The 27,783-nt window shown below is 31.9% G+C and overlaps 3 protein-coding genes across 5 annotated transcripts; all 3 read right to left on the bottom strand.

The window, feature by feature from the left end:
• Nucleotides 1-3,269: 3,269 nt before the first annotated feature.
• LOC123897567 (26S proteasome non-ATPase regulatory subunit 11 homolog) lies at nt 3,270-6,428 on the bottom strand. Of its 2 annotated transcripts, none has more exons than XM_045948260.1 (2): nt 6,262-6,428; nt 3,270-4,709 (listed from the first exon to the last, which is right to left on the bottom strand). In XM_045948260.1, exon 2 carries the CDS (start codon nt 4,681-4,683, stop codon nt 3,415-3,417), a length of 1,269 nt encoding a protein of 422 aa, XP_045804216.1. In that variant the 5' UTR covers nt 4,684-4,709; nt 6,262-6,428; the 3' UTR covers nt 3,270-3,414. The 2 variants fall into 2 exon arrangements, with proteins under 2 accessions (XP_045804216.1, XP_045804217.1); XM_045948261.1 differs by lacking the exon at nt 6,262-6,428 and adding an exon at nt 5,086-5,134 and having other exon boundaries at nt 3,270-4,704.
• A 5,232-nt stretch (nt 6,429-11,660) lies between these two features.
• Nucleotides 11,661-16,136, bottom strand: LOC123900001. Its single transcript, XM_045951283.1, has 2 exons — nt 15,810-16,136; nt 11,661-12,385 (listed from the first exon to the last, which is right to left on the bottom strand). The coding sequence occupies exons 1-2, from the start codon at nt 15,975-15,977 to the stop codon at nt 11,861-11,863; spliced, it is 693 nt and encodes a 230-aa protein (XP_045807239.1). The 5' UTR covers nt 15,978-16,136; the 3' UTR covers nt 11,661-11,860.
• An 8,337-nt stretch (nt 16,137-24,473) lies between these two features.
• Nucleotides 24,474-27,526, bottom strand: LOC123898673 (F-box/kelch-repeat protein At3g23880-like). 2 transcript variants are annotated; one of them, XM_045949686.1, is made up of 2 exons: nt 26,275-27,526; nt 24,474-25,322 (listed from the first exon to the last, which is right to left on the bottom strand). In XM_045949686.1, the coding sequence occupies exon 1, from the start codon at nt 27,427-27,429 to the stop codon at nt 26,278-26,280; it is 1,152 nt and encodes a 383-aa protein (XP_045805642.1). In that variant the 5' UTR covers nt 27,430-27,526; the 3' UTR covers nt 24,474-25,322; nt 26,275-26,277. The 2 variants fall into 2 exon arrangements, with proteins under 2 accessions (XP_045805642.1, XP_045805641.1); XM_045949685.1 differs by having other exon boundaries at nt 24,474-25,780.
• Between the last annotated feature and the right edge of the window lie 257 nt (nt 27,527-27,783).

A 27,783-nucleotide genomic window follows, 5' to 3' on the forward strand; every position in this document is an offset into this window, starting at 1 on the left:
CATTTGCTAGTCCCCCGTTGACTTTTTTTGACTATAAATTGCTTATGTGACATTTTAAAAAAATTAAAAATATGTTTTAATTAAAAAATAATAATATTTGCTTTTATAAAAATGTATTAAAAATTGTTTTTTAATAAAAAGTTTAATAATTATTTTTTATTTAAAAAAAAGTTTACAAAGTTCTTAAAAAATAATTCATAAAATGTTTTTTTTTACTTTTTTACATAACAAAATTATTTTACAAACTACATATAATAAAAAAAATATATAATTTAGTTTTTAAAAAACAATTTGTAATTTATTTATTTATTTTTAAATACTTATTTAATTTTAAAATGCCACATAACCAATTTTTAATCAAAATATTCAACGGGGGGCTATCAAATGCAAAATGGGGTAAACTTTGGGGCCAAAATCGAGCAATTGAAACTTGAAGGGCTGAAATCAAGCAATTGTGAAATATAAGGGGTTAAAATCAAGCAATTAAAATGTGGGGGACCAAAATCAAGCAATTGTGAAACTTGGGGGGCCAAAACTGCATTTAAGCCAAAATAGTAAGTGTACTTATTTGGACCCAAACTCAAAACATATAAAAAAATAATTGGGTACATATATGAACAAAAAAAATTAAAGTTAAAATAACTAAATGATGTGACAATATTATTTTTGTTTAACTTTTTTTTATTTGTAAATGTACGCTTAAATATTTTTCTCTTAGATTTGTGCCCAATTAAATATTTCTCGAGTTTCCATATAGTTTACCACTTGTGTAGTTTGTCACATTCCTTATTTTTATTGGACACATAGTTTTATATTTAAGATCAATTCCATAAGTCTCCAAAGAGCATGCATAATATAATGTATATTTTCATAATATAAAAACTTATTACTTAAAAGTTAAGGCTGCCCATATCAAAGAAAAAAAGTTATTTAACTAAGGCTGCCCTAGAGGGTCAAATATACTATAATTGATTGAAACTCTTGCTAAATTTCAATCCGTACGTAAAGAATACTATATAGTAGAATACAACTCACAAAAGTAACCACACGAGCTTATAACTTTCTTTCTTTGTTTTTTTTTTTTTATATATGGACATAAAGCATGTCGATACATAAAAGAATAGTTAACGAAGCATTTGGTGACATTTGCAAATTTAAATTAAATAAAAGCATGTTTACCATTGTTGGCAGTCACAATCTCAATCATGCAAAACCTCACATTCTTGACTACAAATCAACGAAGAGATGAACCAAGACATATTAGGCAGGTGTTTGTGCCAATTATTGACATATATAGCAACCATCCAATTAGATGCTGTCCAAAATTCCAAACCCAACAAGACCGTAGGAATTAACTTTTACTTTAAGAAAAGCAAAGGCATTTCATTTGCCTTATTAGGTTTTTTATTTATATTTTTTGTAACTCATTATTTGATATAAGTGGAATTGGATTTAGTGCGGTCGAAAATGCATTCAGTGGGTGCAGTCAGTAATTTAAAATCGTCTGATCGAGATTAAACGTTTCAGATCTTAAGATAATTTTATTTTAGTTTAATATAGAATTCTGAGATAAAATCTTGAATGTTTGATCAAAATCGAATGGTCTAGAACTCGATAACAACATAATTACCGATCCAATTCCGATATAGGTCTTAACTTAGGTTTTCTGAATACATCTCTTCACGTACAACACCGTTAGATTTGGTGCGTAAATATAAGTTGTAAATAAACTAAATCGTTAGATTGTTTTTTTCAATATATGTACTCACCCACAATGTTTTTGGACTAATATTTTAGGCTATGCGTAAATATGAATGTCAGGTGATTTGAACGATAAACTCTGATATTATATTAAAAAAATATTATATTGGTCGTAACTTATCCTTCTATGATCGACTTGTAAGGTGAGATATGACATACTTTATGATTTTTTTGTGTGTGAGAATTGAGTTTTTCTAACATGTATTGATGTGACTTACCCAATAAGCAACAATGGAATGGACAAAAAACAAAATAAGAGGGAGAGGGTGCTATATGCAAATAAAGGAGGGCGTTTTGAGCAATTAAAAGTGGGTTTCTTAAGGTGGAAGATTTTGTTAAAGTAATGGAGTTTGATTGGGACAAGCACCGTCCCAAAGCAAAAGGTTGGCAACATATGTTCATGCTCTATGGGTCGTGTTAAGAAAGCAGGTTAACCCTCACTTTCTCAAAGTTTTAAAGGTAACTATAGCTACCTTTGCATTATTTGTTTAATAACTTAACTTTTTTCCCCTCTTATATCATCACGCAATGCCTAACTTTCTACAATATGATATATCACCCTAGTGGCCTTCCACACGCCTTAAAACTTGCAAAATATTATAAGAGTTTGTCCTGTGATGTAACTTGATGGGGACACAAATCAAAGGGCGATGTGGGAAACAAACAAGGTTTATTAGTAATTTTTATGAGCTTAAAATATATAAATTGTATTTACAATTAATTTTTAAGTCCTTTGCATCAAAAGATATATCGTATTTAAGATCAAAATTTTGATGTAAAAATAATATATCTATAAATAAATACAATAACTAGTGTTATGATTTCGTCAAAAATAAAATAGTGTTATGATGAGATTGAAGCCTTCTCATCTATTATTTAGGGATTTTTTGTCATTAAGAAAACATTTTTTTTATGATAAAGAAAACATTTCTTTATTCTTACTTTCCAAACCAACTAAATATAAAAAAAAAAGTCCTTTCTTTCTTATAAAGGAGTAGCAAATAATAATAAAAAATAGGGTAAATGCCTATTTACCCCTGCAAAATTAGGGATTTTTCGTTCGAGAATTTTTTTCTGTTTTCCCCCTTGCAATGTGCAAATTCTCTCATTTTGCCCCCTAAATGGACGATTGTGCATCTGACTATGCATCTTTGCTGACATGGCATGCACACGTGGAAATACATTTAATTTATAGTTATTTTTAAAAATCCATGTCAGTTAATATTATTTTTTAAAAAAAAATAAATCTTTTTTTGTAAAAAAAATTCTTAAAACTTTATTATTAATGTTTTTTTTACTGCCAAAAAATAATAATTTAAAAAAAAAACTTAAAACTTTATTATTCTTTTTTTAATAATTTTTTTAAAGAATTTTAACAAATAATAAAAATTAAATTTAAAAAATAATAAACTTATTTTTTTAAAAAATGATATTCCCCTTGCCATTTATCCCATCTAAACCAAAGATAACACCTAATTCGTAATCCTTTGTAACATTGCACAACTGCATAAGCCAATTTAAACATTCAACTCAACACCACCAAAAAAGGTTTTTAGAGTTTAACAAAAGAAACTAAACAAATGATATACTAGTCAGCATGAAAACGAAAACAGCAAGAGGTAATGTGGCAATGGAGTTAAATAACTAGAGAGTTCATGCCATGATCTTGGCAGACCTAACATAAAGACTGTCGACAACTTTTCCAACATTGGAAATCGTCTCTAAAGTTGCAGGATATATCGCATCAGTCTTGGGATCTTCGAATATGATGAGGCATCCAGCACCTTGATCCAATGTCCCAGCAAACTTCTTGTCCAAAATCATCTGAGACATCTTCCGCTCAACGTGCTCAATGGGAAGCTCAATAAGCTCAGCAATATGTGCAATCTCAACTCTTGAGAATGGCTCGATCAATCTACAAAGATTCTGCTCCAGAAGGGTATCATACAAGGATGAAAGGTGCCTGTGGACAATTGGGTCTTCCTCCAACTGTGCCTTGTAGTCCTGCAAAGCAGTTTCAAATAACTTCAAGGATCGCTTAGAATAGGCATCAGCAACAGCTTTCATAGCATCCAAGTCAGGTCCAAGATATTGCAAGCCCGCTTTAGAGGAAATAATTCCACCAACATCATCAGCTTGATTGACCATGATCTTACACAGCAACATATATTTCAGGCTGAAAATAGCCTTGGGGTCTTCAAGAGCATTGAAAGATTCAAAGGCTTCAAAGAAATAGCTGTATGCAGTTTTGTAATCCTTCTCCTCAGCATGAAGGATTCCACTCTGTAGATCTATGGCACCTTGTTGAGCAGGAGGCACGTAAATAGCATTTGCAGCTGTTCTTGCCGCTGTGAGGGCAGCTTTTGCCTTTGGAAGGTTTCTTAATGAGAAGTGCAGTTTGCTTTCCAGCAAGTCGATGTCTACAAGAAGAAGCTTGTCATCTAATCTCCTAACCTCTTTGACCAACCCAGAAAGAAGAGTCAAGGCTTCTGAATACTCCTTAGTTTCCATTAGAAGTGCTGCAAGCCTTGCCTCAATTCGCTGCCTCAGAAAAGTACGCTTTTCAGCACGAGTCCACTGCACCATTTCTTTACAGAGTGAAATTTGTAGATCAGATGTCCCTGGTATTTTAGCAACCGAGTCAATTATTCCCCTTACAATCTTGGCAGTTTTTGCCTTGGGAATCAAGGAGAAAAAGGGCCTCAACGAAGTGAGAAGGCTGCGCAGATCCTCTCCCCTGTTCTCTTGCCTGAGAAGCTCAGTAAGGTTTGTGATGGCTTGCTCTTTCATACGCAGAGCTTCTGGTGAAGAAGATGGATCATCAAGAACGCGATAAAGAATGGAAATCGCATCAGAAGGGTTTTTGGCCTCCAATGCTTGAGCAATCGAATCTGTTGTGGCAGGAAGATATGATGTAGACATGGCTTCTGCTACGAGAAACTCCTGCAAGAAAACATGAGGAAATGAGGAATAAAAGTAAAAATTAGCAGCTTCTACTTTACAGGCAATAGCTTTATTAGTGCAAAACTGCAGACTACTAAATTGTATTGTAGAGGATTTTATCCCTAAAAATTGTATGCTCATAATTCATAAATTAACCATACAAAGGGATACTGATTTCAGGGGAAAGGGAGAAAATTGGTTGCATACTTGCGCAAAAGAGGTGACCAACAGAATGGATTTTACATTGTATTGTGTTGTAAAATTAAACATCCCCTATTGTTACACAGTCTCAAATTCAAATTGGTCACAGGATTTACATATATAATTTTATTCATTGTTGTCAATATTGCAAAATGTACAGTATAGGTACTGAAGACGTGCCTCAAAAGAGCTATCATGGGCACTGCAAGTGACACGGCAGCTATCAATACCATATATTTGGGCCACTTTGAAATACAACCCCAAATAACATAAATTTTACTATATGCATCATAGAAAAGTCAAGAGGTGTTCATTTATCATGGGAAAACATCAAAAAACAAAAATATATTTCCTTTCAAACTAAAAACGGACAAATGAAGAAATCAATATTTGAGAATATTTCATCACTGCTAATCTTTGGAAGGAAATACAAGGCTGACGTTGGATCAAACGAACCTCAGAAAATCTTTTGACATAGATTTTAATGAAAAATTATAATCAATGCATCTTCCTTCTGTTTATCCCCGAAAATATAGTGTAGTTGGAGTTTCCGGAGCTAACTCTCAAGTGTTTTTTGTTGGAGTGTTATTCATGTTAAGTTATTTTAAATGAGACACAAGTTAATTAGCCCAACGTGAATAACTAAACTATACAAAAGTATAGCCTTTTTGTTCTACAGCCACCAGGGCATAATCAATGAAAATCTTAGTATCATGAAACTGAAGCTGCAGCGCTATTCTACCAGTGGCAGCAGACATTGTTGAATGCATTGATCACAATCTTAAAGTGCGGGTATGTTTCTGTGGAGAATATAATCTATCCAATCACAAAAACACATCTCCCTTCGGTTTAATGCTAATAAGATTGACTCTCAAATCTCAATATTTCATGGCTAATCTAAGTCTCCAACCACCTATCCTCACCCAAACCAAAAACAGCCTAAGATTTAAGAAAATAGTTATAAACGAAAATCAAGATTAACCATTACCTAATACAATTAATCAAGTGATTGGGGTCAAGTGGTTAATGAGTTCCCCGGGGACGAATCAGAAGAACCGAGTTCAATTCCTAGGAAGAACAATTGTTCAAAACTACTATATATAATATTGATTTGTATCTAGCGAAAAATCACAGGAAAAGATCCAAAATTAAGCTACTATATTGTTGGAGGTAGTTAGTTATGTTGTGAATCGCGGTGCAAAAGTGAAGATCTGGTGCGGTCGGCCCAATTGTGTGGGAGGTAGTTAGTTATTTTATCGCCGGCGGAAATCGCAACCTTGCGGGGCGCAACGGAAAGAAAATACGGAAAATTTTTAGTTAATGAGAGAATAAAGGGAAAACCTGAATTTAGTTTCTGTTTGTGGTGGAGTTTCTTCCTATGACGAGCAACTCCGGATGCGTTTTCCGGCTAATTGAGTTCAGTACGACTCCAGCTTAGGGCAGAGCGGTGGAGTTCTTTAAAAGGATGGATGTTTGGGATTAGATTAGAAGAAGGATCCCATATATTAAATTGTCTTGCTAAGGAAGTTTAGGAGAGAATCCCATATACATATATTTTATGGTTTTTTTTTTTTTTTTTATCTTACTTTAAGCAATTTTAATCTTTAAGATTTTTATTGTTTTTTTTTATAATGAAGATTTTTTTTTTTCGCTTGAAGATTTTTATTGTTTTAATTATAAGTCCATACATCAATTTTCATACCAACATAATCTATCTATTAAAAAAATAATCATAACTTTTGAATTGATTAGGTTATTTTAAATATTATTTCATTTAAATTTTACAAATCAAAACATCAAATTTAAGTAAAAATAAAATGTGTAAAAAAAAAGTAAAAATAAAAAATATCCAATTTTTCTTCTCTTTTAAATCATGACCTTGAATTATACAAAATTCTTTAAATTTAACAAACTTTATTTTATATTTTTTTTTTGTGCATACTTTATTTTATACTAGCGGGCCACGCAAGTGCGTTCCGCGCCTGTTTGTGTCTAACTTATGTCCCAAAAAAAAAGATATATCTTATGTTATGATGAGTTTGTTAATAAAATAGTTTTACTGCTTAAAAAATGTATCTTATGTTTTGGTGAGTTTGTTAATAAAAGATTTTTGTTACTACTAAAAAAAATCAAGGGTATTGATGGTATTATGAAAATTTCACGTCAAAACCCATCTATCTCTTTATATATAGTATAGGTTTTAAATCCGCACTGAGAACTACTTAATTAATATTATAAAAATAAAGGGTTAAATATGCAAAAGATCCCTGCACTTACGAGTCATTTGAGTTTTAGTCCCTGCATTTTAAAAACATTTCATTTTGCCACTGCATTTTCATTTTACTTTAAAAATGGTCCCACAGACCTTTTTTTTTTGTTGAAATGACACATTTTTGCTGATCTGTCACTGTTGACTGGACTTTAGAGTTGATGACTCATTTAATTTTACAGTGAATCGATCAAAATACCCTTAAATAAGTAATTTTTTAAAAGTAAAATAAAATTGACACATCATAAAAAAATGTGCCACTTCAACAAAAAATGGGTTCGGGGACCATTTTTAAAGTAAAATGATAGTGCAGTGGCAAAATGAAAGGATTTTGAAATGCAGGGACTAAAACTCAAATGACCCGTAAGTGCAGGGACCTTTTGCATATTTAAGCCAAAAATAAATAAAGTTTGGTGAAATAAAATTATCATGTTTTACCGATATATAGTATCTAACATAAACGGTGGATACTTAGACCTTTTAACAATTAGGTCTTTGATAAAATAAAAAATGTTTAACTGTACATTTGATCCCTTACGTTTATTTTATGTTTCAATTTGGTCCATTACGTTTAAAAAGTATCAATTTGGTCCCTTACGTTTATTTTAGGTTTCAAGTTATTCCTTTCCGTCAATTTTGTCACATAGCCAATTTGCATATGTGGACAGACACGTGGCACTTGGACACACTGACACGTATACTGCTCAAACGGTGTTAGTGACAAAACTAATGGAAATGACTAACTTGAAACTTAAAATAAACATAAGAGACCAAATTGATACTTTTTAAACGTAAGGGACCAAATTGAAACCTAAAATAAACGTAAGAGACCAAATGTGTAGTTAAACCAATAAAAAAAACATTTGATCTTGGGTTCGATCTTCAACAAATGCATATGAAAAATCATTTGTTGAAAAAAGTCAACCCAAATCTCAATTATCCTGAGTGAATTAGTCAATGCAGTTGTGTGCGGAGAATACATTTGATTTAACAAACAAAATAATTATCATGTTTTTAAATGTATAAGTGATAATTAACATAACTGCTTTTTATCATTTTATCATGATTCAATAAATTCTAAATTTGTTCAAATATTAGTTATTAATTTTCTGATTGATCACTATGTGTGCTTCACTGCTTCTCAACACAACCACAAATTTGAAACTTGTATTCTCTGTTAGAATATTTGAGAATTTTGTTGAATGCACGAATTTCTTCTATTCCGACCATGTAATAATACAACCCATGAAGAGAAAGCACAAATAAGAAAACACCATCTTGTGAAATATAATTCTACAATAGAGATGCTACACCTTCAAATGGACGAATTACTTGAGTATTAACCTATTTCTAATTGAAATCATCAACTGTGATTCATAACCTAAAAGCCCCAAACAGAACAAAGAAAAAAACTTATTCCAAGCTTGCATAATGCTATATACATATAAGACAACCCACGTTGAACACTACCAATAATATTTAGGGCGTCTGCATAAACACTAACAAAACACAATCATAAAAGGAATCAAAAAGACTAAGTGAAGTAAGAACACAACCATTGGATGGGGAAAATTAACTAGCAGAACCATTCAGTTTCCAGCTGGTCCTGTTTGAAGGTTGTTCACTGGTGTTGCCGGAGACGGAGGCTTCTTTCTGTGAGACTGTGACATTCTGTAACCCTGTTTTCGAACAGTTGCAACGGGAAGAGAACAGAGAAGAAGACATATATAACCTTCTCTTACTGGTCTCCCAAGTTGGGACTATAGTTTGAGCCAGTTTTTTTAAAAAAAGAAAAACTTTGACATCCTTATTCCTTAACTTGCAATTCCACTCATTTTTCCTGATTCCATGTTCTGAACTTGGCCATGAAATCACATTTTCAACCGAGTCACTATGGAATCGAGTCTACAAACGTGTCAGCTCGTTTTGCCTAGAATTGTGGAATTGTACATTGTACAATTCCGCGATTTTAACTACCTTGCATACGGAGCAAAGCTGCCTCAGATAAATAAGTTGATTAGCTGGTAAATTTATTTTGATCAGTAAAGAAGCTGAATCATTAACATTATGGAGTTTTTAGTTTAAGAACATGATCAGTCATCGTATACACACAAAACAAACAAAGCAATCAAGCAGCGGAAGTCAGGACTCAGGACCTGCGGCTCATAGATTGGCAAAACCATAGTGATATATACACACAAAACAAGCAAGCAATCATGCAGTGTAAGTCGTGACCAGTGGAGCATAAGATTGTCAAAACCATAGTGATAAATGGCGGTAACGTGACTTCTAATAACACTGTAAACACATGGTTGACTAATAAGTAATATCAATATGAAGTCAGCACTTAAGACCAGTATGATAATCACCCAAGAGAAAATGAACCCTCAGCATGAAAGCCATACTAAAATACATACTGAACCTTTTCCTCTATTTATAAGAAACTTCCAATACAACTTCTCTTATACTCACTATCCATCATCACCATCCTTCACTCACACAAGCATATTCAAATCCAATTACACATACTATCATTGCACATCAGTCCCTATTTTAATAAGAAACCGTCGAATATGACATTGACATATAAATAAGTTGTTTTCAACTTATTTTAATAAGTTCCCCAAAATATCTTCAAAAACAGCTTATACTATTGTGGCATGCACAACTCTATTTCCACCATTGAATCAAGTGATATATGATAGACCTTATCGATCCACTAATACATTTGTAGAGATCATATGAGCAACAAATTGATCTGTTCCATCCACTTCAACCAACCTCAATTGCATATATATGCAGACAATTAAGTTAATCTTAAAAAATTGAATCAGAAATACACAATTTATCACTTAAAATTTCATTAAACTATGGACTATGGTATTGGTAAATTGAATCAAAACATTCAAAAATCAGAGCATCGACCATTGCGTTCCCAATCGCCATACCTCGTAGGCTCAGGTCCTTTCGGTCCACCAACCTCACCCGTTTCTTTGTCGTCTTCTTGTTGTTGTTCCGTTTGGCTTTGTTTATTGTAGTCATCGTGGAGAGATTGTGGCTTCGGTGTCTGTGTTTGATCCTTAACTGTGTTGTCGTTGTGGTGCTGAATGGAGGAAGAGAAGAGGAACCGAGTCAATGAGTTGGAAACAGAACGAGTGAGGTGTTGTTGGGATCCGGTGCGGAGGAGAGAATGGTTGGATGCGGTAGAGACTAAGCGAACGAAAGGAGTTGTCATGCTTTGTTAGCTTCGGTAATGGAAAACCCTCAAAATTAAATGAATAATAAACCACCCAATCGTTGCACAATTTTTTTTCTTCAAATAGCGGGGCTAGAAATTTCAACTGGGATGTAGGAGGTTTGAATCTTGACACATAGTATATAATATAATGTCGCGGCCAATCGAATTAAGTTTACCGAACATCGTTGTAGTTTGAACCCCGGTCCTGACGTGCAACACTAGCAATTTCGATATTTCTGTCAGTTGAGTTAGGATTTGTCGACTTGTTGCAATTTTAAATAGCTCAAAATAATCCTTCAAAAAAAAATGGCTCAAATATTTAAAAATAAAAGTAAATAAGCAAATTTTTCTTTGAATTTTCATTCATCAATCAAATTTGTCTTTGAATTTTAATTTACAAAATAACTAAAACATTTCTAACAGACATCAATTAATTTTATCCCTCCATTTTTTGTTTTCGTTTAGTTGGGTTAAATGTATGATGTATGTAAAAAAAAACATGTATGATGTATATCTAAATTGTATATAAAAATTTCTGCGGCTTTTATTTTATTGTTGATAGAATGGAGGGCCTAAGCCCAAAGACAAAGGAAATTACACGGAAGTTATTTTAGGGGTAGTAATCCTCATTACATCAGTTAATAATCATTCTCTAATTTGCGAAGAGCAATCCTCATAATAAATAGCCTCTTTATTTAAAGTACACCTAATATTGGCCAGATCATCAATACACTCGTTTGATTCTCTGTAAGCATGAGTGATGTGAACTTCTCACTCTATACCAACCAATCGCCTAATTTACCAAAGTCAGACCAAACAAACTCTTCGAATTATTTGTCTTTATTACTTGGACCACCACCATGGAATCTATATTAAGCTCAATATTCATAAATCTCATTCTCTTTGCATAAATCAATCTTTCAAAGACTCCTCATAACTCCGCCACAAAAGCACTACAAATTCTCACACCTTTTGCAAAACCACCAAAGCCACTCTCCTTGACTATCTCAAATAACACCTCCACAAAAGCGCCGCAAATTCCCACTTAGTTGTGTTAATTGTAGTATAATTAGATAATACAAGGGAGTTATAATGATGATTTGGTGATCGAGAATCCGAGATGAATGAGATTGGGAGTGAAGTGATAAGGAAACAAATAATCAGGTAATTGAGATACAATAATAAATAAAAATATATCAGAAAAATAAGTGATTAAAGTTTTGTTTATAATATAAATAGACAATATAATTCAGACAAATGATTTGCACTTGTATTCACAATCCTTGTTATTGAACAGAGTCAAATTATCCTCTAAAACATTATTACAGCAAGAGAAGATCACATTACACTTACATTTCTAATCATTGAAAAAAAGACCAATGAAACATTAGAAGTTTCTGTTTTGACAAACAAACTCAAAAGTTAAAACACATAGTCACATTATAAACTCAAACAAAATCCCTGTTCTCATTTGGGTCCATCTTTCCCTTAGTAAGCACAAAGTCAAGATTATAAAGCAAAGGAACCATAGTGAGAGAACAGAGGAACACCAAAACAGGACCAAAGATCCACAACAACAAAGGAAGTGCTGAATAGAAGAGTCTATTACCAACAGTGTTTAAAGTAAACCCTCTTTCCAATATTTCACTAACATATGATGGAGTCACCAATGACATTGAATCTTGTGGTGTGTTGATAAGAATGTTCACTTGATTTATAAACCTTATTGATAAAGAGTGACAAAAGAATGAGAATAAGAAGATAGTGAGAAGTGTGACATATTTAAGTGCTTCCATAAATTCTCCATGTGCTCCATATACTGTGTCATTGAGAGGCTTTTTAACACTGTAGGTGCTACTTATGATTGCTGCTAAACCTGAACAGAGGAGAATAGAGGTTGTGGCCATTAGGGTTGAACCCATTAGTGTGTTCCTCAGTGTTTGAACAGCTAGGATATTTTTCTTCTCATTGTCCTGTCAAAAAATTTATACTAAAGCATTATTAATTTTTTTACAATAATTATGTGTGTCTTATGTGATATTTTTAGATAAAAGATTAGAAAGGTGCAACAGCATCATATGCAATGATTTGACATTTTAACTATGTTGGCACATTAGATATTGCATTGCAAAATTATTCTATGTGGTTATTTATATAAAAAAATTAAGTTATTTGATTAAGTAAATAAGACTAAATTTGTTTTTTTTTAAAAGAAAGAATAAAAATTCACCTCAAAACTTGGTAACAACATGAAAGAAAAAGTTGTTTAAATAATTATTATTTTGATAAAAAAAAAAAGATAAATAATTTAAATGAATAGTAAAATTGAAAGAAAAAAGTTACACTCAAACTTGATATTCTTTATTTATATAATCAAATATATTTTATTTTCATCATCATCATCATCATGATTATTATTATTATATGCCCTTTCTTTTTCCATGTGCCACAAAGCTAGTGGAAATTAAAACATTTTGTGTGTTTTTGATTATATTAAAAAAAAAAAAACATTTTGTGTGTGAGGTGGTTAAATATCACATTAGGTAAAACATCTACCAATAATTAAGAGTGTATATTAGAATGCTTAAAAAAAAAGTGTATATTGGAAGACACCGGGCATTTCTTAAATTTAGAATTTTTTTCTAATTATTCTTAAAGAATTGTGGGTACTTCACTCAAGGATCAGTAAAAATTAGATTAGATGTGTCACATATAACACTCCTATAAGACATCATAAGTATCATAAAGGAAACATGTTATTTTCTCACAAAATTAATAAGAAAGTTTAATATCAATGTCTAACACTCTGCTACGGTATACCCTCTAAAATCTTTGCAGGAACTCGTACTATCCTACCGAATCGTCTAATTAAAAAACACATTATATAAATACTGTTTTGTTCGTATTTTTTATAAGGGTCATGCTAACCGGTGCTCCCGAGACACTGATTAAAGAAATCAAAAACAGAAAGTTTTGAAAAGAAAATAACACTTTTTAAACTTTCGAGGAGTTGACTGCACAAACTCTCATACCAAATTACTATTTTTGCATCATTAACCAGTGCCCCGGAAGCACCGTTTAGCATTTTCCACTTTGGGGGGTTTTATCCACTTTTGTCTTTGTTAATTCAACAAGTTATATTAATTCACCTAGACGGATTGATGGGAAAGGGAGGAGTAGGCAGGTTGTCTCCTTTTTACCACCCCAATCTTTGTGGAATATAAGGTAGGTCCGTCTGGTCGACCACAAGGACATTTTTGCAGATACTTATTTTGAAAATTCTTGTTCAGGAGTCTTCAGGATATGATAATTTAATGTTTTTGGTACATAAGATCTGATGGAATATTTGTATATAGTTAAGGGTGCTACAAATCTATCTTTAACAAACAGTTAGGTGACAATCCTAAATCCTAATGAGTATAAAGAGTTGGTAGAAAATAATAGAAGTTTAATATTTTTTTAATGTTGATGGATTCTCGCGGAAATGGTGAAGATTTACGAGGTTGAAAATGAGAAAAAATAATTACCCTCCCCAAAATAGGAAATGAGAATAAGGATGGGGATTTCCCGCGGTGATCCACAGGGATGAAAATGAGAAAATATCACCCGCTCAATCTTCATTCTTATTGACATCCCTATGTAAAATATAACAACTAGCTTAAAGAGTATTATTAGGTGACAACTAGTTTAAAGAGTACTATTAAGTGGTACTGAAAATAAATAAATAAAAACTTTATTTTTAAAATTACACCGACACATAGGGTGTGTTTGATTTGTTAAAGAGTAAGTACTGAACAGAACAGTACAAGACAGAACAGCACAACACATGACAGAACAGTACAGAACAAACTCTTGGGATATTTAACATTTTTTTGTTTTATACGATATTTTGTTAATAAAATTGTATTTTGGCATTTTAGACAACTTGTACTGCGGACAAAAAGTTGTGCTGTGGTTTAGTGAGGTACAAAAAATTCTGTTTTTGTCCTGTCCATTGCTTCCCAGTTTGTCCAGTTCCTGAAACAGTTTTACAATCAAACACAGTACAACTACAGTTGTCCTGTCCAGTCCCTTATTTTTACCGAATCAAACGGACCCATAGCATTTCTAGACTACTAGTATATTACTTAACGGACCCATAGCATTTCTAGACTACTAGTATATTACTTTTCCTATAATTATGGAGAAGAAGCACCATGGTCATAAATAGTTTTCTATTTTAATTTTAAGTGAAACTTACGTTACTCTTTATTTATCGAACAATAACTAATCATAAGACACATAAGTAGATTTATATATGTTATCCACAATTAAAATTTAACCAACTTTTACTTCATATGTGACTTTGTTGGTTGATTGTTCACCAAAATATCAAGGAATATATAATATAAAAAAACCTTAATTTTAATATATTAGAATCATTAATCATTAAACTACGTAAATTGCTAAAAATACAAAAATATCATATTATACTTAAAAAAAAAAAATTGGGTGTACAGGGGCATAGCCCAATATAAATATTTTTTTAAGAGGCTAAATTAGTCCACCTAAATTGGCGTCAGAGAAAATCGAACCTCATACCTCAAGAGGAGTACACTCTCAGGTCCCAAGCCAATGCACCAACCCAAGTGGGTTGCCCAATATAAATATTATTACTCGCATGAAATAAACTATAACATAATTTCATAGATTTGTATTGATTGATAACTTTGATTTGCTGTGAAAATGAATGTGCAATGTATCAATATTTTGGGTAATTGGTACGCCTTATGTTGAGGAGATCTCTTGTTAATTATATATTATTTCCTTTTGGTCTGTTAAAAAAAATGTATCAATATGTTTTTTTGAACGGCATATCAATATTTTTATGTGTCAATAATACTCCTTTTAATCTGTTGTAAATAGAGGATGAAGGAGAAATATTTTTTTCTTCATAATTAACAAAATAAAATTTAATTTAATTTACATATATATTTCATTTTTGAAAAAATTGATACCCACAAATAACTCAGATTCGGCTAAATACCCCATTTAGATTAGATATCCGCACGGATATAGGGCAACATGTTTATCATTTTATCAAACAAAATATGTAGAAGATGACTAATATTTATATTTGTGCATACAGATCATTGTCATCCCTAATATTGGAGCTGAAATTAAGAATAACGTTAGATAAAAACTAGTTAATTAGTTCTCTCCACCTTAAGCTTTTATGATAATATTGGTGTTTTAACAATTAGCTTCCAATATTAATTAATATACTCAAGAATATAATCTAAGAGTTAATCAAATGTAGACTTTTAAAAAATTATCTAAAAATTGACTCTTACTAGCTAGCATAATATTTTATTAAAATCTACTAAAAAAATTATATACAATGGTGTAAGTATATACCTTCATCATGGCAGCAACCCAATTCCGTCTACCACTGGCATTGATGGCAATGATAGTTGTGTGTGGATGAGTTTTAACATTATACCAAAGCCAAACATGGTAACCAATGCTTAAAAGAATTGCTATTGGCACCAATATTACATCCAAATAACACTTCTTCCATTCCATGATCTCAACGTACGTGCAAATGAGATCAAATCCTTATCTTAAGGTATAATATTAATATTATTATGCTTGCACTGTAGTAAGCAAGCAAATCTCAGTGGAAGTTTGATATTCCAATAATTTGGTAATGCCATGCTTGGTTTATATACACATTAAGAATGAATGAATGTGGTCTTGTTTCAAATCTCGATTCAGTCTATATCAAACTTCAAAAAGAAACATCCTTACTTTTTTAGGTAAATTATAAACATGATTTATATATATATATATGCTTATAATACTACACGTGGGGTCACTTTTGTCCATAGCAAAAAATTTCGCTATCCTTAACCAAATTACTAACCAATCCATATCCAATTTTAGTTTGTAAAATCTGATAGAAGATTAGGGAGTAATTAGTTAAATAATAATAAGTGGTAGTTAGTCAAATAATTTAGATATCAATGAGACATAGTATTTATATTATAAGTTGATCATCTATGCTATTGGGTTTTGTTTAGTTGGGTTTTATCCTCTAGGCCCATTACGAGTCTTATATATATGTAGTGTTCTTATCAATTTGGAATCAATCAATGAAATGAATCAATTTATCTTTTATTTATTTATCTTTATTTATTGTTTTTCTTAGGTTTAGCTTAGTATAGCTTGATAGAGCATCAACTCTCTATCAATTGGTGCTTTCATTCCATGAACTTAGTTCCTCTCATGGATGCTATTCCATCCTACTCTCCTCCATTTTACCCAAACACCTACTCTTACTCTTCGTCTTCACCTCCTCACCCATGTTATTCTACTGTAACAACAGTACCAACCATGCCACCCACACATCAACAACACTCTCACCTTGAATTCCCTTCATATCCATATCCAAATTATTCCAACTACTGCAACTATTACCAAAACACAAGTCTACCACCCTCCACCATCACCCACACTACCACTCATACCTTGCAACAACAAGCCGTACAACCTCCCCATTCATATTCACAACCTGCAAGTCCAAATGCAGAAATTGTTCAGAGATCTTGCATTGAGATTTTAGAATTTATTGAAGAATTTCGAAATGAGATGAAAGAATCATTTCAAGATATCCAAGAATCCTTTCAAGAAGTTTCTGAATTGCTAAAATCACGGACAAAGAATATTCAGAATGTTTTCTCCACTTTGAGACGGGATTTACAAGAGAAAATTGAAAAGGAGAAAGTAGAAGAACACACGGCAGAAGAACCAAAAAGGTTAGTTGAAGGCGGTGATCTTCAAATTATTCAAGAACACCAAGAGAAAAAGGAGCAAGCATCTGAACCTCACCGTGATTTCCTATCAATTTCTCTGTGTCCAAAATCACCACCAACAACACAGTTTCCTTCAACTTTGCCACCGCCGATACCGCCGTTAAAACCACCAGACCCGCCACCTAAACCACCCTATCTACTCATGGTTCACTCTGTGCATTCATTTCCGGCTTCGCCATCGAAACCGCCGGAACCACCACCGCTACATCCGCCGTCTCCAAAACCACCGGATATGGTTATAACTCAGTATCTTATTCTAGCACCACCAGATCTACATATGGTCTACAGAAAAATGTTTCTTGGACCAACCATCCGTTCATCACCACTGAACCCATCGCCACCATCACCACCGAAACCACCACCGTGGGAGTTGCTGTTCACCAACCCAACTCCGTTACCGCCGCCAATACCACCAAACTTACTCATTGTTCAGACTCCACTTCCAACTCAGGCTCCACCGCTTTCGTCAGAGACGCCGTTCACAAACCCACTTTCGCGGCCACCGCCGAAGCCGAAATATGAAGATTCACTGACTGAGTTTCTACCACCATCATCGTATTCCATTTTGCAAGAGCACGTATTTCATCGTCACAACCGCAATTGTTTTTCACCGTCTGATTGGAATATTTCTTCAACAGATGAATCATGGACGTCCATGGAAAGCACAATCTCTCTGATTGTGATCTCGCCTCTAGTAGTGTGCCATGTGTCAAGCCTACCATCCACTACAACAACAACACGTAATGTGTTTTTGTTTCTACTGCGTAGTGGTAATTCCACTCACCAGCTGGTTATTTCAAATCCACCCCATAATGATGGTGACACTCCTACAAGCACTCCACGTGTTGGCACATGCAACAATTGGTTTCCAGCTTTTAGTCACAAATTGCAAGGCAAAATTCAAGTGACACGCAACAATTGGTTTCCACCAAAACAACTATGGGCCGCAAAGCATTAGCTAGCCCAATGTTTTTATGGGCAAAACTTTTTTTGACAAAAAAATTATATGTCCCGAGTCACACTCCAATTTAATTCCTCCAGACTAGCCGCTGAACCTTGAGGACAAGGTTCAAGTGAACCCGGCGGCAATGATAGAAGATTAGGGAGTAATTAGTTAAATAATAATAAGTGGTAGTTAGTCAAATAATTTAGATATCAATGAGACATAGTATTTATATTATAAGTTGATCATCTATGCTATTGGGTTTTGTTTAGTTGGGTTTTATCCTCTAGGCCCATTACGAGTCTTATATATATGTAGTGTTCTTATCAATTTGGAATCAATCAATGAAATGAATCAATTTATCTTTTATTTATTTATCTTTATTTATTGTTTTTCTTAGGTTTAGCTTAGTATAGCTTGATAGAGCATCAACTCTCTATCAAAATCCATTTAAAAAAAATCACACCACTCCAATAAAAAAACACCAATTATAAACCATAACCACATTTTGTAATTTGGTTTGAAATTGGTTTGAAAATTTAGGCCCAATAGCTAATTCAGGCTCAATCTTCAATTTTTTAAAATTCTTTATTATATAATAAAATAATTAATTAAAAGAGGGGGTGGAGGACCGGTGGTCAACCGGTGGTCATTGTCGGACCACCGGCGGCCGGCGCGGCGGCGCTCCGACCGGGACGGCGGCAGACGGCGGTTTTCCGGCGGACCTCCGGCGACTTTCACTGCGGTCGGTGGTGGTGCTCCGACGGCCCGTGGTGGTGCTCCGGTGGCCGGCCACCGCCAACTACCCATACTATTTATTATTATTTTATTTTAAAAATCAGATTTTTAATAATTATTTTAAAAATAATTAAAAAATCAGTTTTTTATGTTTTTAGTTTTTAAAAATAATTAAAAAATTCAGTTTTTTTTTAAAATAATTAAAAAATCAGTTTTTAATGTTTTTAGTTTTTCAAAAATTTAGTATTTTAATTTTTTTCCTATTTATTAGTTTTTTTTTTGTATTTAAAAATCAGATTTTTTAATTTAAAAAATTACTCTTTTTTTAAATAATAAAAATTATTTTTAAAACAATATAAAAAACAAGTTTTCGGCTAAGTAAAAAATAATTTGGGTTTAAAAAAAATAATTTTGGGTTGATTATAAACCAATTCAATCATAAAATTAATGAAAAATTATGTTTTTAAAATAATTAATAAATCTATTTTTTTTAATCAACTAATAAAAAAAATTAGTTTAAGTAAAAAACCTATTTAAAATTGGATTATGTGAATAACTTAAATTTTATTACAAACCGGTTATAAAATGGTTCGATCCGGTTAATAACCAAATCCAAATTAGTTTTAAAAAATGACCGGTTTGTTATTGAAATGGTTTTGGTTTAGAACCAAAACCATCAATTAGGTGTGGTGTGGTGTGGTTTCCAAACCATGCACACCCCTAATAATAATACATAATAATGAATTATTTTATCTATCTTAATACCACTTGTTAGAGTGGAAAAGAGTGTGAAAGAGAGAAGAAAATAATTTCATCAAAAATATTGATTTTTATTATTGATTTAAGTTACAATTATAATGATTACAAAATGATCATTACTTGACTAACAAGTAATCCAACTAACTACTAACTAACTCAAAAGTAGTTAGCAACTAACTAACAAAACAATAAGGCAGTTACAACAAACAGTCATAACTGTCAAAACAGAAGAACTGGACAAATGCTACAACGTCTGGTAAAATATCTGGTAGGACAGATGTTACTGCATCTGACATAGCATGCAGAGTTTGAATTGTTTCTCAACATATCTGTCATATAATTTTTTGGAAAATATTTGGTGACAAATGTATACACTTTGAAGAAAACTAGATAAAGAAAATGATGTGATAAATTAGTGATGTAATAGAAATAGTGAAATAGAAATAAAATGTTATGTTGAATTAGTTGCTAATATGAAATTACTAATATCAATTGAAATTAGAGTCTTATGTATATTAATTAAATCTTTTACTATTGAATTAAACTTTAATTAGTAAAAGGGTCTTGTTAACATGTGCATATAGGGCACATGATAAAGTATCTTAATATAGAAATTTAACATTTAATGATACAAGACATTTAATGCTTGAAAAGTTAAAATGCACAAATTCTAAGGCATAATTTCTATTTTTACTACCTTAACATGTGTCATATATGCACATGTTAACATTCTTCTTAGGCAAACTGTAACACTTAAATTTATATCTTTTTATTCCTTAATAAATTATTGAGAATCTTGGAATCAAATTATTGAGAATTTAAGGAGTAAAATAGTAACTGTCATTCGAATCTGGATAGAATAATGCATGTGACAAAATCGTGATTTTAAAGTGTTGTCGAACCATGCATATATTTTGGCTTCTCTCTATTTTATTATGTCTATAGTATTAATAACTTCAAAAAAAATTGTCTATAATATTAATAGTAAAATTAATTTAATAAAAAATAGTCACGGTACGAGATATTGAATTATCGATAGTTATTATAAGAAAAAAGCATGCTTGAGTCAATTATAATGATATCCAAAGCCTCACCATATATAAGAGTTGATTGATTGTGTTTTTCTTCATTTTTATAAGTGGAGTTAAATCAAATGCATTTAGCTAGATGAAGTTTGTTTAGTTGATTTTATTTTTTTACGGTAAATTTAAGAACTAAATTATTTTATTTGTAAAATAACAATTCTAACATTCATTCAAAAGTATTTAGAAATTCAGATATGAATTATCTGCAGTTGCGAGAACATGTAATTTTCTACCGAATAAAATTTCTATCGTTGATTTAAAATCGAACATTTTAAATTACACATAATAAAATTAAGTAAAAATAATTTTGACAGTTTCAATTTGTTACAACATTCCGTAGTAACAACCGAAAATTCAAATCCATAGTATTATATTTAAAAGTTGTTGGTTTGATCAATTCACCAAAAAAAAAAGTTGTTGGTTTGATCTCTCAGTTAAATTTATATGCACATACGAGAAATCGAATTCATGATCACTCGAATTCATGATCACGTATTTAAAAGATAGGTTTTTTTTGCTAACCATGCCCCACTTTGATGTAAAAAATATACTAGTGTTCAACTAAAATAAGGTAATGACTAGATGAGTAGTGCGATCCTGACAAGGCGCATTGTAATATGATATATCTATATCTACTAGTAGTAGTAGTAGTAATACTTGTGAGAACAAAAATATGAAGATAAGGGAGATGGTCCCATAGCCAACACCACCATGCACACAACTTGTCTTTAGAGTCTCATTGTATTGTCTTTGCCTCACTCATGTCATGTCCACAACCACGAGAATGAAATGAATATGGCAAAGTGCGTTCATTCTTCAAAACCACTGTCTCATAATTTTTTAATTTGCCAATTACTACATTATTAGTAGAGGCGTTTGGTTCACAACTTCTTTCATTTTTCATGACATGTTGTGTATGTTGTCCAATAATAATATTGTTTTGATAAACGCTAGTGTCATAGTGACGCCCCACAAATAATAATATTGGAGGAGGCCATTTATTTTTTAAATTGTGCGTTTTTCTATTTATGTTTAGAAGAAACTATGTAAGTGGTCGAATGTTGATTTTATATTTTTTGAGGAAGTTTGGAGTTATTTTAACGGGTTTGGTGCTTTGCTGAAGAATAAAAAAAATGATAAAGGCCGTCGTCATCTTATTTGGTTAGTACCATATGGAGTCTTTGGAGTGTTCGTAATAATGTTATGTTCTATTATTTACATGAATAATAACTTATTTTTTGTTTTTATTATAAAAAAACACTCCATTAATAATTAACTAATACAATTAACTTATATTATTATGTGATGGCTAAAAGGTTGATGATATTAAACTTATTTTTACACCGATGAAATTCATTATTTGTAGTGTTTGATGATGGAAAACGAAATTCATTTAAAGATGGTAATATTTTTTGAAATGTAAATATGTGTGAAAAATGTTTTATAACAAAAACTGTTATACAAAATTAAATAAGGACCACAGGTTAATGAGCCTTTACCAATTTTTTTTTCCAAGTAGAAAAAAATAGCTAGGTTAGTACTATGTGATATGAAATTAATTACGTGATTTTTAAAAAAGCTACTAAACCAAGTGAAAGGAAACTCTCCAAATTTCTCGGGTTCCCAAAGTTAATTAGCTAGGTGATAGCTAGCTAGTCCTATATACAAGAAGAAATTTACTTTTTAGTACTATAAAAAGTTGATGTATCTAACCTATAATATTGTCTAGATATATCAATTTTATAATAAATTTAGAAAGCAAATCTTTTTAATATACTCCTTCCGTCCCAAAATATAAGCAAAAGTGAGTCAACAAAAGTTAATGTATCTGGACTAAAATTTACACCAAATACATCAACTTTTGTTGACTAGTTTTTGTTTATATCTTGGGACGGAGAGAGTATATAAGACCGAAGAGAGTATTATAGTAGCCACATCTTAATATGAACATGGTCCAAAGATAGACATTATTATGTTTAGTAAGTTGCAATATAATGTAGAGATGTATCATCTCCCTAATTTCAGCCATCTATTTATCTTTTTCTCTATCTTTTATACTATTTTTTTTATTCTTTGTGAATCAACAACCGTTAAATTTTAAAAAAAACAGTTGTACACAAATACTATGAGAAGACCCACATTCAAGTATTGTATATAACTTAATGATTTGACCGTAAGAATATTTTATGTGGAGTCTTGAATTTGAACTCGGATAACTATATTCCCCCTCTTCGGTGTGTGTTTACATTCTCCATTTTTTTTGGGTTTATACATGCTCCATTTTTATTATTACTATGAAATTCCATTTTACACTAAAAAAAGCTAGGTTTCATTAAAATATAGTAGAAACATATTTTAAAAATTTGTGATTAAAGATACTATAAAAATAACATTTCCGGTTTCAATTAATTAAAGTTAGGAAATTAAAGCAATGAAAAATAAGTTGAATATAAGTAATTGATCAAACGCAAAAGATGCAACAATAACTAAAAAATAAAGAAAGTTTAGGGCACATGTTAAGGTACTTAATATAGAAAATTAGTTTTAAAAGTTGTGCATTTAATTTTTTTAAAGTCAAAATTTTGTTTTTTCCAATATAAAATTTTCATTTTTAAATTCCATAACATCACATGTTAGCAAGACAAAAATAAAAAATATTGTGTCCTAATTGTCACCTTGTCTACAAAGCAAAGAGAAAATAAACAATTTTGTCATTAAAGATAGCTAGAAAAAATGTTAAGAAAATTGAAGTGATGGAAAAGAACTTAAAAGATAAATAATTGAAAAAATTAAAAAGATGGCATTATTATTGCTTATCAAACTTTAGGCTCAATGATTTATAGATTTCATTACCTTCGAAATAATGTCCTACTTTAAAAAGCTGGTCAAAAGAGAAACAAAAGGCAAATTAAAGAGTAAAGCAAGTTATCAATTATTTATTTATTTTTTGGAGAATGTTAGCACATGTTAAGGAAGGAAAAATAGAAAATATTAAATGTTGAAGCATTAAATTTTAATTTTTTAAGCATTAAATTTTTGTATCATTAAATGTTAAATTTTTATATTAAGATACCTTAATATGTGCTCAATATGCACATGTTAACAACACCCTATAAAATATAATATTCTTATATGTTGAACTATGTTTATGGAGAACAATTTATATTTGAGTTTATTAATCCTTAAGTCTAATTACTCGGTACACTAAAAAAAATTTCACCAAGGCTGAGTTTGAATAATCAAAATTCAAAATTGATGTAATTTGAACCAAGTTGAATAGATTTAGATATACGCTGCAACAAATTGCAACAAATCATATGAATCCTTGTTCGTTAAGGAAAAAAAAAATCCTTGTTCAAATAACAAAAAGGTTTTATTAGCTAATTAATTATTAAAAAATTTAAACTATAGAGTAACTTGCTTCTTGAGCCGAGAGCTTAGTTTAGTCGGTAGATATATCATATTTTATATGCAAGAGTCGGAGTTTGAATGTTGGACACCTCGATTTTTCACCTTTAAGATGAAATTTCTAGTAATTATACTACTTAACAAAATAAAGTTGTTTCTTATTATCAAAGAACAAAATAAAGAGGAGGAATAAACATGCTAAAGTGTTGTAAGAAATTAATTTCAACAATAGTTCTCTAAGTACAAACCTTAATTTTTACTTTTTTCTCTCCCAATCTCTCAACCTGAATCTCATGTGTCTAAAGTGTTTGTAAAATATACTTCTCTACCTTAGACCTCACCCAAAAACTCTTAACCCTTATACTTTCCCTGAAAAATTTCCATGTCTCTCAAGATTCTATTCTAAGATTACCAGGAAATAAAGTGAAAATTGCGGCGCAGAAATTGAGGCCAATGCCTCGTGTCCTACCTATGTGCCTTGCACCCTGCTTGTTGCTTGTGCTCATCTGCCTCGTGGAAGCCAATTTTAAGATAGATCACACAACATCATGCCACACTAAAATCAACACATGAGATTTTAAAGCACACAATAATAGATAGTAAACAAGTAACGTGTGTCATACATCAATATAAGATGGAAGTGATAAACTAAGAGAAGGTCTCAAAAGACTAAAAATAAGAATGGGTTGTTACCTATTTGGTTAAGCATTTGAGCAAATATCATATACCAGAAATATGGATTTCTTACTAGTTCCATATACCAACCAAATCAGAACCCCAAACCTGACCAAAATTCAAAGCACTAAACTGTGAATTTATAAGGCGCACTAGCATCTTAGGATCTCGGACCGTGTCACTAACGAGTAATGGACAATCAAAGAAAATGATATAAATCAATCTCTTTTTATCCGAAACCATCCGGACATGGAGTTTGAGATACAACCAAGATGTCACGAAGCCAAATCTTCAATGATTTGAATTTCCACAGTTAGGTATTTATTTCAAGACAAGACATAAAGTCTCTCACTGAAATTTCGTTTTTCCTACTCTTCTTATATACAATTAAGGTGTCATCAGCATAGTGTAGGTGAGAAACCTTGATACCATCTCTTCCGACCTTCTGCTGCTAACAAAAATAAGAAAGGTTACAAAGGGCCGCCTTGTCTCAGCCCCCTCTCCACGGTAAAATATGAAGAGATCAACATTTTCTAATTCAAGCAAGTGAGCAAATATTTGCATAAGCTGAAATATCATATATGAACATAATGTAACTTAAAATTCAAGTCATAAAACTAAATGACAAAAATAGTGGCTTCTTGCACAAATATCAGATACGTAGCCCGCAGAAAAATAACATTTAAGAACATGCAAGACATAGATTACTATTTCCTACTTCTATTCTTATATCCTAGTAACTAATCAAACTGCTAGTCTCATCCATCGTCCCCAAGACATCGCGGCTTAGTTTATCCTCGTCCTCTGATATAAAATGCCTTTTCCTCTTCCTTTGATAACAGCTCTGGAATCAAGTGGTTCCAGCCCCTCCCGAACGCAGTTGCGGGGATCAAACTGTGGTCCTTCCTACCAAGTTCAGCACCAATCACCAATTAACCAACTAAGTTTTTATGTGTTATTATTAATTGTGTGAACTATGTTTGTCAGTTATGTGTATTTATGCAACTAAGTTTGAAGTAAATGAAATGAATATAAGCTTCTGATACCGTTGACTAGCTAAAAGAGATTGTGTAAGTAACTAAGTTTGAAGTAAATGAAATCCATATAAGTTTGCTGATACATGTCACTAGCTAAAATAAATGTTGTGAAATATGCTAAGTACTAACTCAAATTGAAAATTGAATTATGCAATGAAAACATTTGATTATAAGCTGCAATATATGACAGAAGTTAGCACTGTTGTGAGTACAAGAAACTTTACAGCCCAGAAAATATTTGCATAATGTTTAACGTAAGTAATCTTCAATTTAGTTGATTATACATTACTTATCAATTGAAAAAACAATAAAAACAAAGCATCTTTGAAAAGTTTAACACAATCTACATAATTGATAACTTACTTATCAAGGAACCGAGACCAAGCTTTCTACATAATTCATTGCCTGAGGGAACCGATGTATGGTGTTGATATTAATTGTCTCTCCTCTTTGATCTCTCAAATTATACTTTACTGCCTTGGAACTGAATCTATTAGCAAATATCACTGTATCACCATTTATATAAAGGCAAAAGAGTTCAAAAGCATAGGCAGGGAAATGCATTAGAAGATTCTGTTTACTAATCTTAAATAACCGAGTCCAAGACTCTTGAACTCCATACTCTTTCATCTGCCATAAAACAAATTCTGTATTCCTAGAATCATGAGAAAAACAAAGACATCCCATCAAAACACTAAGATATGGCTGAACAAATGGAACCTCGTCAAAACCTTGCGGTAACAGATACTGCTTGTATGTCTCGGTTGAAAGATCTAGCGAAACAATCACAAATTGCTCAACCTGAGTAATTGAGCTGTATTTATAAAAAGAATAGAAATAATTGTTAATAGCCAACCAATTGATAGTGCCACTCAAATGGTTAGCATGAGTATATTGATTATGACGCCAGCCAAGTGGAATGACAGGAAAACTTTGAATATTTCTCCAACAATTATCACCATCACCCACACTCAAAACTTTAACCTCACTTTCCCCGGAAGCTATGTTGTCTTCACCTTCAATATGATACGCTACAACCTTATAAGTTCTCGTCGAATCATCATAACCAAACATGAAGTTAAACTTGCTTGAACGAGGGTTGACATAATCATTCAACACTACTAAATCTTGATATGTTCTAGTGGAAGGGTTCCAAAAACTGCACCGGTACTGATGATGTGTCGCATAGTAATGATTTGAAACGAGGCAAATCAATCCGTTACAGGAACCAACTACCTGGAAACCTGACTCCAATTGGTGCAATGTACAGTTACTGATAGATGGATTTTCGAGTAAACGGCTCACAGGAAAGAATACTAAACTTAAACCACCGTTATTGTTCCTATACTTTAGTGTGATATGTGGGTTTTGCGAGGACTTGTTAAGGTGTTTTTTGACCAAGGTTGGATTGGAGATGAGAGTGTTCCATGATTTGCTCACACATTTGAGTCGCAGAATGGTTTTCACGTTAAGGTAGGCTAGAACTTCTGCTATGAGTTCTTCGGGTATGAAACCCATCAGAGAGAGTACGTAGCGCTGAAGTAGTGAAGTTGAAAACAAAAAGGAAACGTGATTGTTAACAAGAAACAAAATTTTTAGGTCGGATGGGTAGCTCAACCGGTTTGAATTAAGGTTGAAAGGAATTTCAAAGTAAAAGTTTAGGAAGTTTAGGGTTCTTGGCGAATGTGAAAAATAATTGTAAATTAACTATTGATTTTCGCCGTTTTAAAAAAAAAACAATTTATGGGCTCAGGGCTTTTGGGCCCACCAACCTCACCCATTGTTTGATTTTTTTTGTTTACCATTATATTGGAAGTTTGCACCGCTGTTATGCATGAACCATCGAACCCGTGACCACATACTTAAGAGGAC

Source organism: Trifolium pratense, linkage group LG7 (genome assembly GCF_020283565.1).
Source record: "Trifolium pratense cultivar HEN17-A07 linkage group LG7, ARS_RC_1.1, whole genome shotgun sequence".
NCBI lineage: Eukaryota > Viridiplantae > Streptophyta > Magnoliopsida > Fabales > Fabaceae > Trifolium > Trifolium pratense.

Bases quoted from the DNA above. Each gene is read 5' to 3' on its own strand.
- LOC123900001 (XM_045951283.1), bottom strand. From the start codon at position 15,977: ATGGAATGGAAGAAGTGTTATTTGGATGTAATATTGGTGCCAATAGCA. The intron at 12,386-15,809 runs GTATATACTTAC...ATTTTTTGACAG, and splicing joins GGGTTGCTGCCATGATGAAG to GACAATGAGAAGAAAAATAT.
- LOC123897567 (XM_045948260.1), bottom strand. From the start codon at position 4,683: ATGTCTACATCATATCTTCCTGCCACAACAGATTCGATTGCTCAAGCA.
- LOC123898673 (XM_045949686.1), bottom strand. From the start codon at position 27,429: ATGGGTTTCATACCCGAAGAACTCATAGCAGAAGTTCTAGCCTACCTT.